The 12,272-nt window shown below is 49.1% G+C and overlaps 1 protein-coding gene and 1 long non-coding RNA gene across 5 annotated transcripts in view; one reads left to right on the top strand and one right to left on the bottom strand.

Annotated features, from left to right (window-relative positions):
• Positions 1 to 12,272, top strand: part of LOC109284342 (uncharacterized) — a 58,945-nt gene that overhangs the window by 9,867 nt on the left and 36,806 nt on the right. The gene's annotated exons all lie outside the window — the stretch shown is intronic.
• Positions 1 to 12,272, bottom strand: part of RAB44 (RAB44, member RAS oncogene family) — a 35,765-nt gene that overhangs the window by 5,524 nt on the left and 17,969 nt on the right. For all 3 annotated transcript variants that reach the window (XR_002091759.2, XM_019492478.2, XM_019492479.2), the window contains exons 9-11: positions 11,309 to 11,400; positions 1,241 to 10,383; positions 188 to 269 (exon numbers count right to left, since the gene is read on the bottom strand). Coding sequence is in view for 2 of the 3 variants with exons in the window: in XM_019492478.2 (XP_019348023.2) it covers positions 188 to 269; positions 1,241 to 10,383; positions 11,309 to 11,400 (9,317 nt within the window). In the remaining variant the exon portion in view is untranslated. The remainder of the gene's footprint in view (positions 1 to 187; positions 270 to 1,240; positions 10,384 to 11,308; positions 11,401 to 12,272) is intronic.

Genomic DNA, 12,272 nt, shown 5'->3' with positions numbered 1-12,272 from the left:
TTATTTGATCCATCTCCTGTCAATTGTCTCATGTAAGCATCTATTCTTTTTATGTGCAACTCCCTTCATTCACAGTATCCCGTGAGGTTACTGTGAATGAAGAGGGTTAAACAACAGGAAATTTATATAAGAAAAGGACATTTTTTTACCATATGTAACTTTTCATACATATAGCATTGGACCTTACCTTTCTTGACCAGCCGAGTCCCACAGGCGCAGAGCAAAGCACTTCTCATCCACAAAAAGGTTTTTGATCCGATAATCCAATCCTAGTGCATGCAATGAAGTCATTTGTAAAGCAGCAGAATCCAAATGAAGTACAGAGTGTGCAGGTCTATAAGATCTACAGAGTCTACCAAACTACACACTTTGCCATAGCTCTCCAACTAAAGGTAGGAAGAGATTACTTCCCTTTTCCCCCTTCCCAGCCAACACAGCTATGCTGACAAGTGCTTTTGTTGGCTTTTCTTATATGGTTCTCCAGTAGAGAGAAAACACCCTTCCTGCTAGCATTCGCTGCATCTCCACTAGAGGTCTCCGCCAACATGGCAATAACACAGAGGCTCTTTAGTGTGGACAATCTGTGGGTGCAGAAATCTCAGAGTGAAATTCCATGGTCTGTGGGGATCACAATGGTTCACCTGCCTTGCACTTGAATTGTGAGTGGGTTTTAGGGACTGCTTCATTCTATGGTGATAAAACAGGTCCAATCATTAAGATAATACAGACAGTTTGAGGAGGTGGGTCATTGGAGCACAGCCTATAGAACTAGAGCAGACCAGCCATGCCATAATCCTATTGATAAATTTATCAAGCTCCATTTTAAAGCCAGGTAGGATTTTTGTTCTTCCTGGTCCTACTGGAATAGACTTGCTTCCTTCTGTGTACTGGTGCACAAACCCAAATTATTGTTCCTCTTCTCAGCATGCCATAATGGGCCAGACTTTGTATATGAATGATTTATTTAGGCCTCAGTCCTGTGGTCTGGTCCAGACTGACAGGACCTTACATGAAGAATAGGATCAGGACTTGAGGTGGTTAGAAAAAATACACCTAAACTCAAGGCATATCTATAAAAATCTATCTTAAAATACATAGGGGCTGGTGGTCTCTCACCTGCCTTTCAAGCAGTGTTAGCCACGGCAAGATTAGATCTGGTAGAGCACTTCCTATGTCCCCATACAGTTTACATCCCATGATGGACAGTATGTGTTTTTATTGGAAGCTGAGAGATTCCTACCTATGGTAGCAGTCAGGCGTGGATTGAAGAAATCATCATGTAGCCGGTACAGGAAGGAAGTTTTGCCAACATTGGAGTCCCCCACAAACAACACATTATAAAGATGGTCTGGATCAGGGCCAAGGTCTTTGAAGTCTTCTGCTGGACTCTTTTGGGACTCCTCTCCTGGTTCAGGGCTCATTGCCTTGTTCACATCAACACCGAGTTCTTGTTTCCTGTCCACTGCATCTTCTTTGGTTTCTTCTGCTTTAGGTTTCCTAGGGCTGTGGGGCAGACTCTCAGCCATGTGTGCATCCCCAAACAGGCTGTCTCTGAGAATCATTTGCTCAATGTTAGTCTCAATAGGCTCCATGTGTAGAATCTCCATGAGAGAGGAATAGTTTTGTGGAGCCTCCTGTTTCTCTGGCTCTTTATGCTCAAGGGTCATGTTCTGTGGTACCTTTGTTGTGGGAGGATTCTCCTCTCGCACTGCCTGCTTGGAACTAGCAGCTGTCTTCACATCTGGAACAAGCCCATCCTTCTGCATTGGTGCCTGCTTCTGAACTTCCTCTTGTATCGCCTGGTCTGAAACATCAGGAGGCTGCACATCTGGAATGAGAACATCCTCTTGCATCAGCAGTCCTTCCTGAAGCATGCTGGCTTGCAGGGGCAGCTCTGAAGCAGCAGGGGCCTGCACATCTGCGTCAACCATCTTTCCCTGCATTAGATCTAGTGTCTGCACCTCACATGGCGGCAGTACATTTGCATAAGAGGTCTTCCCCAGCATTAATTCTAGTATCTCAGCTTCAGACCAGAGAGATGCATCTGCTTCATGCTGAGCTCTGTGCATTATATCTAATAGAGACTCCTCATCCAAGCACTTCACACCCACACTGACACTCTCTCCCTGTGCTAGTTCTGGTGCCTCAGCCCTATCCAGGTGCTGCACATGTGCATCAGCACTCTCGCCCTGTGCTGTTTCAAGTTCTTGAACCTCCTCTGGCCATGGCTCATCCACATCAGCTTCCTCACCCTTCCTCACTTCCAGTATTTTGGTCTTATCCAGGGACCACACCTCTATGCCAGTACTCTCCCCTTTCATTGCTCTTAGTACCAGAGCCTCATCTCGGGGCCACAGTTCTGCCATAACAAGACCTCCTTGGGATACTTTTAGTACCTGTGCCTTATCCAGATGCTGCATATCTGCATTGTCTCCCTCTCCCTTTGTCACGCCTAGTGTTAGAAAGTCATTCAGGTGCTCTTTGTTTATATCAACTCTCTCTCCCTGCATTGATCCTACTGCTTCTGTCTCAGCCAGGTGTGGCATGTCTACATCCTCTCTCTCACCCATTATTTCTAGTGCCTCATCTGTGTCAACATGCTCCCCCTGGGTTACTTCTAGGACCTGAGCCTCATCAAGAATCTGCATACTTGTATCCCCTCTCTCTCTGGGAATAACACCAAGCTTTATACCCCCTTCAAACTGTTGCATAACTGCATGCTCTCTCCCTCCTGCTGTTATTTCTACCATCATATCTTCACCCAGATGCTCTGTTTTTGCACCCCTTGTTTCTTCTTGTTCCTGATTCTCATTGTAGGGCAGCATATCTGCCGCTACTCTCTCCTCTTGGGCTCCTCTTAATGCCTGCCCCTCCTCCAGGGACTGCACATCTCTTTCTGTGTCTGCACTTTCCTCCTGTGTAACTTGTAATAGCTGAGCCTCACTCAGGGTCTGCACAGCTGTACTAATGCCCTCTCCCTGTGGTACTGTCAATGACCAGGCCTCATCCAGATGTTCCATACCTGCATCAGTCTCCTCTCCCTCTTGTACATCTAACATTAGGGCCTTATCCAAGCATGGCAGATCTGAATCAGCAGTTTCTCCCTTTGGTATTTCTACTGTCTCAGCCCTATCCAGATGTTGTCCATCTGTATCAACACCCTCCCCCTGTGCTACTGCCACTAATTGAGCCTCATCCAGATGTTCCACATATACCTCAGTGCTCCCTGACTGTGTTATGTCTAACATTGCCGCTGCCTCCAGGTCCTGCACATCTGCATCAGCACCCTTACCCTGCACTGTTTCAGGTTCTTGAGGCTCCATCAGTTGCTGCCTCCCCTCCTCAACTCCCTCACCCTTCATCACTTTCAGTATCTCAGCCTTATCCAGGAACCACACCTCTGCACCAGTGATCTCCCCCTGCATTGCTTCTAGTACCAGAGTCTCATTCCGGGCCCAAAGGTCTGCCGTGACAAGATCTCTCTGTGATACTTGTGGTACTTGAGCCTGATCCAGATACTGCACATCTGCATCATCTCTCTCTCCCTTTGCCATGCCTAGTGCCACAACGTCATCCAGGTGCTCTGATTCTAACTCAACACTCTCTCCCGGCATTGCTTCTACTGCCTCTGTCTCATCCTGGTGTGGGATGTCTGTATCCTTTAGCTCTCCTTTCACTACCTCTAGTGACTCAGCCTCATCCAGCTGTTGCACGTCTGTCTCAACATGCTCCCCCAGTGATCCTTCTAGGACCTGAGCCTCATCAAGGGCCTGCATCCCTGCATCCTCTGCCTCTCTGGGAATCACATGAAGCTTTTTAGCTTCTCCCAGCTGTTGCATAACTGCATCCTCTCTCTCTCCTGTTGTTACTTCTATCATTACAACTTCACTCAGACACAACCCATCTGCAACCTTAGTTTTGCCCTGTGTTTCATTTTGTTCCTGATCCTCAGCACAGAGCAGAATATCTGCTCCCACACTTTCCTCCTGGGCTCCTCTTAATGCCTGCTCCTCCTCCAGGGCCTGCACGTTGCTTTCTGTGCCTGCACCTTCTTCCTGTGTAACCTGTAATAGCTGAGCCTCACTCAGGGTCTGCACAGCTGCACTAATGTCTTCTCGCTGTGGTACTGCCAATGACCAGGCCTCATCCAGATGTTCCATAACCGCATCATTCTCCTCTCCCTCTTGTAGGTCTAACATTAGGACCTTATCCAAGCATGGCAGATCTGCATCAGTACTTTTTCTTTTTGGCATTTCTACTGTCTGAGCAACATCCATGTTTTGTCCATCTGTATCAACATCCTCTCCCTGTGCTACTGCCACTACCTGGGCCTTATCCAGATGTTCCATATCTACCTCAGCACTTCCTGCCTGTGTTGCTTTTAACAGTTGCACTGCCTCCAGGTGCTGCACATCTGCATCAGCACCCTTGCCATGTGTAGTTTCAAAGTCTTGAGGCTCCATCAGGTGCTGCCTCCCCTCATCAGCTCCCTTGCCCTTTATCACTTCCAGTGTCTCAGCCTTATCCAGGGACCACACCTCTGTGCCAGTGGTCTCCCCCTGCATTTCTCCTAGTACTAGAGCCGCATCCTGGGGCCACAGTTCTGCTGTAACAAGATCTCCCTTCGATTCTTCTGGTACCTGAGCCTTAAACAGGTGCTGCACGTTTTCATTGTCTCTCTCTCCCTTTGTCATGCCTAGTGTCATAAAGTCATTCAGGTGCTCTGTGTCTGTATGAACTCTCTCTCCCTGCATTGATCCTACTACTTCTGTCTCAGCCAGGTGTGGCACGTCTACATCCTCTCTCTCTCCCATCGTTATTTCTAGTGACTCATCTGTGTCAACGTGCTCCCCCTGGGTTCCTTGTAGGACCCGAGTCTCATCAAACATCTGCATACCTGCATCCTCTCTCTCTCTGAGAAGCACACCAAGCTTTTTAGCCTCTTCAGGCTGTTGCATAACTGCATGCTCACTCTCTCCTGTTGTTACTTCTACCACCACAACTTTACCCAGATGCTCTGGGTCCGCACCCCTTGTTTCTTCTCGTTCCTGATTCTCATTGTAGGGCAGCATATCTGCTGCTACTCTCTCCTCCTGGGCTCCTTTTAATGCCTGCCCCTCCTCCAGGGACTGTGCATCTCTTTCTGCGGCTGCACTTTCCTCCTGTGTAACTTGGAATAGCTGAGCCTCACTCAGGGTCTGCACAGCTGTACTAATGCCCTCTCCCTGTGGTACTGTCAATGACCAGGCCTCATTCAGATGTTCCATAACTGTATATGTCTCCTCTCCCTCTTGTACGTCTAACATATGGGCCTTGTTTAAACATGGCAGATCTGCATCAGTAATTTTTCCCTTTGGTATTTCTACTGTCTCAGCCATACCCAGGTGTTGTCCACCCCTATCAAAACCATCCCCCTGTGCTACTGCCACTAACTGGGCCTCATCTAGATACTCTATGTCTACCTCAGCTCTCCCTGCCTGTGTTACTTCTAACATTTGCATTGCTTCTAGGTGCTCCACATCTGCATCAGCATGTTTGCCATGCACAGCTTCAAATTCTTGAGGCTCCACCAGGTGCTGCCTCCCCTCATCAGCTCCCTTACCCTTCATGACTTCCAGTGTCTCAGCCTTATCCAGGAACCACACCTCGGCACCAGTGATCTCCCCCTGCATTGCTCCTAGTACCAGAGCCTCATCCCGTGGCCTCAGTTCTGCCGTAACAAGATCTCCCTGCGATACTTCTGGTATCTGAGCCTTATCCAGATGCTGCACATCAGCATCATCTCTCTCTCCCTTTGTTACATCCAGTGTCAGAACCTCATCCAGGTGCTCTGTGTCTACATAAACTGTCTCTCCTTGCCCTGATTCTACAGCTTCTATCTCATTCAGGTTTGGCACATCTGCTTTCTCTAGCTCTCCTTTCATTACCTCTAGTGACTCAACCTCATCCAGGTGTTGCACATCTATCTCAACATGCTCCCCCAGTGGTCCTTCTAGGACCTGAGCCTCATCAAGGGCCTGCATCCCTGCATCCTCTGTTTCTCTGGGAACCACATCAAGGTTTTTAGCTTCTCCCAGCTGTTGCATAACTGCATCCTCTCTCTCTCCTGTTGTTACTTCTACCATCACAACCTCATCCAGACACTCCCTGTCTACAACCCCAGTATTGCCCTGTGTTTCTTCTTGTTCCTGGCCCGCATGACAGAGCAGAATATCTGCTCCTACACTCTCCTCCTGGGCTCCTCTTAATGCCTGTGCCTCCTCCAGGGACTGCACATCTCTTTCTGTGTCTGCAATTTCCTCCTGTGTAACTCGTAATAGTTGTGCCTCACTCAGGGTCTGCACAGCTGCACTAATGTCGTCTGCCAGGGGTACTCTCAATGACCAGGCCTCATCCAGATGTTCCATATCTGCATCAGTCTCCACTTGTATTTCTAACATTTCGGCCTTATCCAAGCATGGCAGATCTGTATCAGCAGTTTCTCCCTTTAGTATATCTACTGTCTCAGCCCTATCCAGGTGTTGTCCATCTGTATCAACACCTTCCCCTAGTGCTGCTGCCACTAACTTGGCCTCATCCAGATGTTCCATATCTACCTCAGGACTCCCTGCCTCTGCTATTTCTGATACTTGCACTGCCTCCAGGTGCTGCTCATCTGCATCAGCACCCTTGCCATGCATGGTTTTAGGGTATTGAGGCTGCACCAGGTGCTGCCTCCCCATATCCGCTCCCTTACCCTTTTTCACTTCCAGTGTCTCAGCCTTATCCAGGGACCGCACCACTGCATCAGTGATCTCTCCCTGCATTGCTCCTTGTACCAGAGCCTCATCCTGGGACCACAGTTCTGCCATAATAAGATCTCCCTGGGATACTTTCAGTACATGAGCCTTATCCAGAAGCTGCACATCTCCTCCATCATCTCTCTCTCTCTTTGTCACATCTAGTGCCACAGTCTCATCCAGGAGCTCCTTAGCTGCATCAACATTGTCTCCTAGCATTGCTTCTACTGCCTGTGCCTCATCCAGGTGTTGCACATCTGTCTCAACATACTCCCCCTGTGCTCCTTCTAGGACCTGAGCCTCATGCAGGGCCTGCATAACTGCATCGTCTCTCTCTCTAGGAATCTCATCAGACCTTTTAGCTTCTTCCAAATTTTGCACAGATGCATCCTCTCTCTCTCCTGTTAGGTCTACCATCACAACCTCACTCAGAAGCTCCCTGTCTGCACTGCCCATTTCACCCTCTGTTCCTTCTTCTTCCTGATCCTCACTGCAGAGCAGAATATCTGCCCCCACACTCTCCTCCAGGGCTCCTCTTAATGCCTGCGCCTCCTCCAGGGACTGCAGATCTCTTTCTGTGTCTGCAATTTCCCCCTGCGTAACTTTGAATAGCTGAGCCTCAGTCAGGGTCTGCTCAGCCATACTAATGCCCTCTGCCAGGGGTACTCTCAGTGACCAGGCCTCATCCAGATGTTCCATATCTGCCTCAATCTCCTTTTCTATTTCTAATATTTGGGCCTTACCTAAGTGTGGCAGATCTGCATCAGCAGTTTCTCCCTTTAGTATTTCTATTGTCTCAGCCCTATCCAGGTGTTGTCCATCTGTATCAAAACCCTCCCCCTGTGCTCCTGTCACTAGCTGGGCCTCATCCAAATATTCCATATCTACCTTAGGACTTCCTGTCTGTGTTGCTTCTAACAGTTGCACATCTGTATCAGCACCCTTGCCATGTGCGGTTTCAAGTTCTTGAGGCTCCACCAGGTGCTGCCTCCCCATATCAGCTCCCTCACCCTTCATCACTTCCAGTGTCTCAGCCTTATCCAGGGACCACACCTCTGTGCTAGTTGCCTCCCCCTGCATTTCTCCTAGTACTAGAGCCTCATCCTGGGGCCACAGTTCTGCCGTGACATGATGTCCCTGCAATTCTTCTGGTACCTGAGTCTTAACCAAGTGCTGCACATATTTATCGTCTGTCTCTCCCTTTGTCATGCCTAGTGTCAGAAAGTCATTCAGGTGCTCTGTGTCTATATCAACTCTCCTTCCCTGCATTGATCCTATTACTTTTGTCTCAGCCAAGTGTGGCACATCTACATCCTCTCTTTCTCCTGTCATAATTGTTAGTGACTCACCTTTGTCAACATGCTCCCCCTGGGTTCCTTGTAGGACCTGAGCCTCATCAAGGATCTGCATACATGCATCTTCTCTCTCTCTGGGAATCACACCAAGCTTTTTAGCCTCTTCAAGGTGTTGCATAACTGGAAGCTCTCTCCCTCCTGTTGTTACTTCTACCATCACAACTTTACCCAGATGCTCCGGGTCTGCACCCCTTGTTTCTTCTTGTTCCTGATTCTCATTGTAGGGCAGCATATCTGCTGCTACTCTCTCCTCCTGGGCTCCTCTTAATGCCTGTCCCTCCTCCAGGGACTGCACATCTCTTTCTGTGTCTGCACTTTCCTCCTGTGTAACTTGTAATAGCTGAGCCTCACTCAGGATCTGCACAGCTGCACTAATGCCCTCTCCCTGTGGTACTGTCAATGACCAGGCCTCATCCAGATGTTCCATACCTGCATCAGTTTCCTCTCCCTCTTGTATGTCTAACATTTGGGCCTTGTCCAAACATGGCAGATCTGAATCGGTACTTTTTCCTTTTGGCATTTCTACTGTCTCTGCCATATCCATGTTTTGTCCATCTGTATCAACACCCTGTCCCTGTGCTACTGCCACTAACTGGGCCTCATTCAGATGTTCCATATCTACCTCAGCACTCCCTGCCTTTGTTACTTCTAACATTTGCACTGCCTCCAGGTGCTGCACATCTGTATCAGCACCCTTGCCATGAGCGGTTTCAAGTTCTTGAGACTCCGCCCATTGCTGCCTCCCCTTATCAGCTACCTCACCCTTCATCACTTCCAGTGTTTCAGCCTTATTCAGGGACCACACCTCTGCACCAGTGATCTCTCCCTGCATTGCTCCTAGTACCACAGCCTCATCCTGGGACCACAGTTCTGCCATAACAAGATCTTGTGATACTCTTGGTATCTGAGCCTTATCCAGATGCTTCCTATCCACATTATCTCTCTCTCCCTTTGTCATGCCTAGTGTCAGAACCTCATCCAGGTGCTCCTCGTCTACATCAGCACTCTCTCCTTCCATTGATTCTACAGCCTCTGCCTCATCCCCGTGTGGCACATCTACATCCTCTCTCTCCCCTTTCCTTATTTCTAGTGTCTCAACCCCATCCGGGAGTGGGATCTCTGCATCCTCTCTCCCTCCCTGCAGTGGTTCTCCTGCCTCCTCCTTATCCAGTTGTTGCACATCTGCATCTCTCTCTCCCTGCATACGTTCTACTGTTGCAACCTCACCCACATACTCCCTGCCTGCTCCATTTTCTCCCCATAGTCCTTCAAGCTCCTCAGCCTTATCCAGGGGCTGCACATCTGCACTTCCATTCTCTTCCTGGACCGCTCTTAAACCCTGCCCCTCCATACTGTCGCTGTGCCCTGTTCCTACTGCCAGAGCCTCTGCAAGGGGCTGCACTTCTGCATCTGCACTTTGCCCTTGCACTACTTCTAATAGCTGAGCCTCAGTCAGGGTCTCCATTGTTGCATTAAGACCCTCTCCCTGTGGTACTGCCAACCATTGGTCCTCATCCAGATATTTCACCCTTGTACCAACCCTGTCTCCTTGCCTGTCTTCTACTGTCTCACCCGCATCCAGGTGTTGCACATCTGTGACAGCATGCTCCCCTTGGGTTTCTTCTAGGACCTGTGCCCCAGCAGGAGGCTGCAGAGCTGCATCCTCTCTCTCCCCCTTCATTATTTCTAGTGTCTCCGCCTCACCCAGGAGCTGCACACCTGCCTTGGTGCTCACTCCCTGTGTTACTGCCAATGGGTGAATTGGATCCTGCCCTGCTGGCTGAGAAGCACCAGCCTGCTCTGCTTCCTGAGCATGAAGTTCTGCTTGGGATGGTCCCTCAGTCCAAGGCTCTCCTCGTAAGGTGGCCTGATTGGCGAGTACTGCCAGTGCCCCCTCCAAGACCTTGGCTTCTGCGTCATTTCTCCACTGTGCCTCCTGTTCTGCCTCTTTTACCTGCTCAGTTCCTTGCCCAGAATCCCCACCTTGTCTGCTCGGCTGTAAAGAACCATCTCTTTGTGGGAGGAGCTCGTCTCTCCGTATTTCTGGCCCTCGTTTCAGAGCTGCTATTGCATCATTCAGTTCTCGCAGCAGAGAGCTTTGGCCTGTAAGCTCTTGTGGGAAACACTGCTGTCCCTCCATGAAGTCCAAGACAGGATCCTCTTCTATGGAGATCACTCTTTTCCAGGGGCCTGAATCACTCCCAGCACCAATGGAAATGTTTTCTTCTTTTGGCCCTTTCTGTGGTGCCCTGCAAAGAAGCATAGATGATGGCATGCGATGTGCACAGGAACAGTGTGTGCAAACATGCTCCACTGCCTCCACACCCTTGAGCTGTGCTAGCGGTGTGACAGCCTCGCCACAGTGCTGGTGTGGTAACATAACACAGACAGCACCTGTTTCAAGGGGCTGTTGTTTAACCCTTTGCACATGGGGTGGGACTAAAAAGCATCCAAAACACCTCCAATTAGTGAATCAGTAAAACAAGAGGAAAGTTTGATCCGAATATAAAGCAGTGATAGCGGATGATCCAGGGCACCAAGCTGAAATAACTGATCTAATTATTTCAGGAGGCCTAAGGAAGAGTGGACAATACCTGAAAGCTTGACTATAGCTATACCAATACCAACCATGCTGTTAGTTCAATAAAAGACACCACCCACAAGAATTCTTGCTCTTTGAAAAAGGAAGAAAAAGTGAGGAAGAGATTGCTTGCAGGAAAGGGGCAGCAACTAGAACTGGACGGCCAGCAGTGGCCAGCGGAGCAGTAGAACAATGTTATACTGCTTGGGCTGAAGAAGTAATGCCATTGCCTAATAGCAAGTAGAAGAGATGACTGCTCGCTTAGCCCACAGGCCAGACAAGGTAATGCTGAAGTTACAAACACACACACTATTAGACATCCATTGAGCAAAATGCCCCTACGGAGCTGCTCCAAGTAGCAGGGCTATTCAGTCAAGCTGCCCTTCCCACGATATGCCGAATATGAGCTATGCCTCCCACCAGGTGCTAATCGCATTACAGTGTCCCACTGGGGTTTCAGCAGAGCATAGGAGCAGAGAACCAGCAGTGTAACAGCCTCAGAGACAGAGCAAGGTGCTAACAGGAGGGCAAGGAGTTGTCACTTCTTTGATCTTGCCCTAGACAAACCAGCTGGCCATGTTCCTGGCACTTACAGCTGAGGGGTGCCCTCTGGTTCCTGATGCCTGAGCTGGGATCCAAACTTGATTTGCATTTCAGAGTGGGGCATCTCCTTATTCAGCATTTCCTGAAAAGGAAGAGGAGAAGAGGAATCAATAACGGACTTTCCAAAGAAATACAAGATACCTCTGCCCATATGATCCCAACTTCCTTTTCTCAGAACAGTGAAGTCCCTTATCCCCATTCCTGGAAGACAGTTCATTTCAATTTCAGTTTCCGTTTCAGTGGGATTTACATCAAGATCTTTCCACCCCCTGGGCTTCAGAGTGCTTTGCAAATGGATTAGGATTGTCATCCATATTTTACTGATCTGGAAGTTGAAAGGCAGAGAAGGGAAGTGACTCAGGTCAGTGACCTGGGCCCATATCTCACAGCTTGCAGTGTGGGGAGCTTAGAGCCATGAGATCATCCTCACACCCTGTGAAGGCTGCACCCATTCTTCACATTGTCCAGCACGACGCCTGGTGTCCGGCATACTAACATTTGTTGCAATGAAGCACATGGCAGGCCGTGGGAACTGTGTGGCTGACTGGATATTGTGCCCTGTGGGCTGATTAAAATCTGACTCACTTCTTTTGTAAGGGGGCTGCCCAAATTTGAGTTGGTCTCCCAGCCTAAATGAGCAAGGAAAAATGGGGCAGATCTGCAGCTGGGGTCAAAGGGAATTGCTCCATTGAAGCCAAAAGAGCTCCACTAAGTTATTCTAGCTGAAAAGCTGGCTCCAGATGGTTCCTATTCTTTAGTTACAAGCAGCTCTACTGATATCCTCAAGAAACTCTTAAGTCTGATGATATTCCATCTACGCTGCATTGGGGCACCCAGAAGTATTGAGCCTGTGTAGAAATCATGAGCTCTGCTTACCACAACAAGTCTGGTACAACGAGGCTCCAGGACAAACTAAAGGGGAACAGTCCCAGTGACCCTCTACATCTTCTCTGC

The sequence above is a fragment of the Alligator mississippiensis genome, chromosome 14, assembly GCF_030867095.1.
Source record: "Alligator mississippiensis isolate rAllMis1 chromosome 14, rAllMis1, whole genome shotgun sequence".
Lineage (NCBI taxonomy): Eukaryota > Metazoa > Chordata > Crocodylia > Alligatoridae > Alligator > Alligator mississippiensis.
This window is presented reverse-complemented; position numbering and strand designations above follow the sequence as displayed.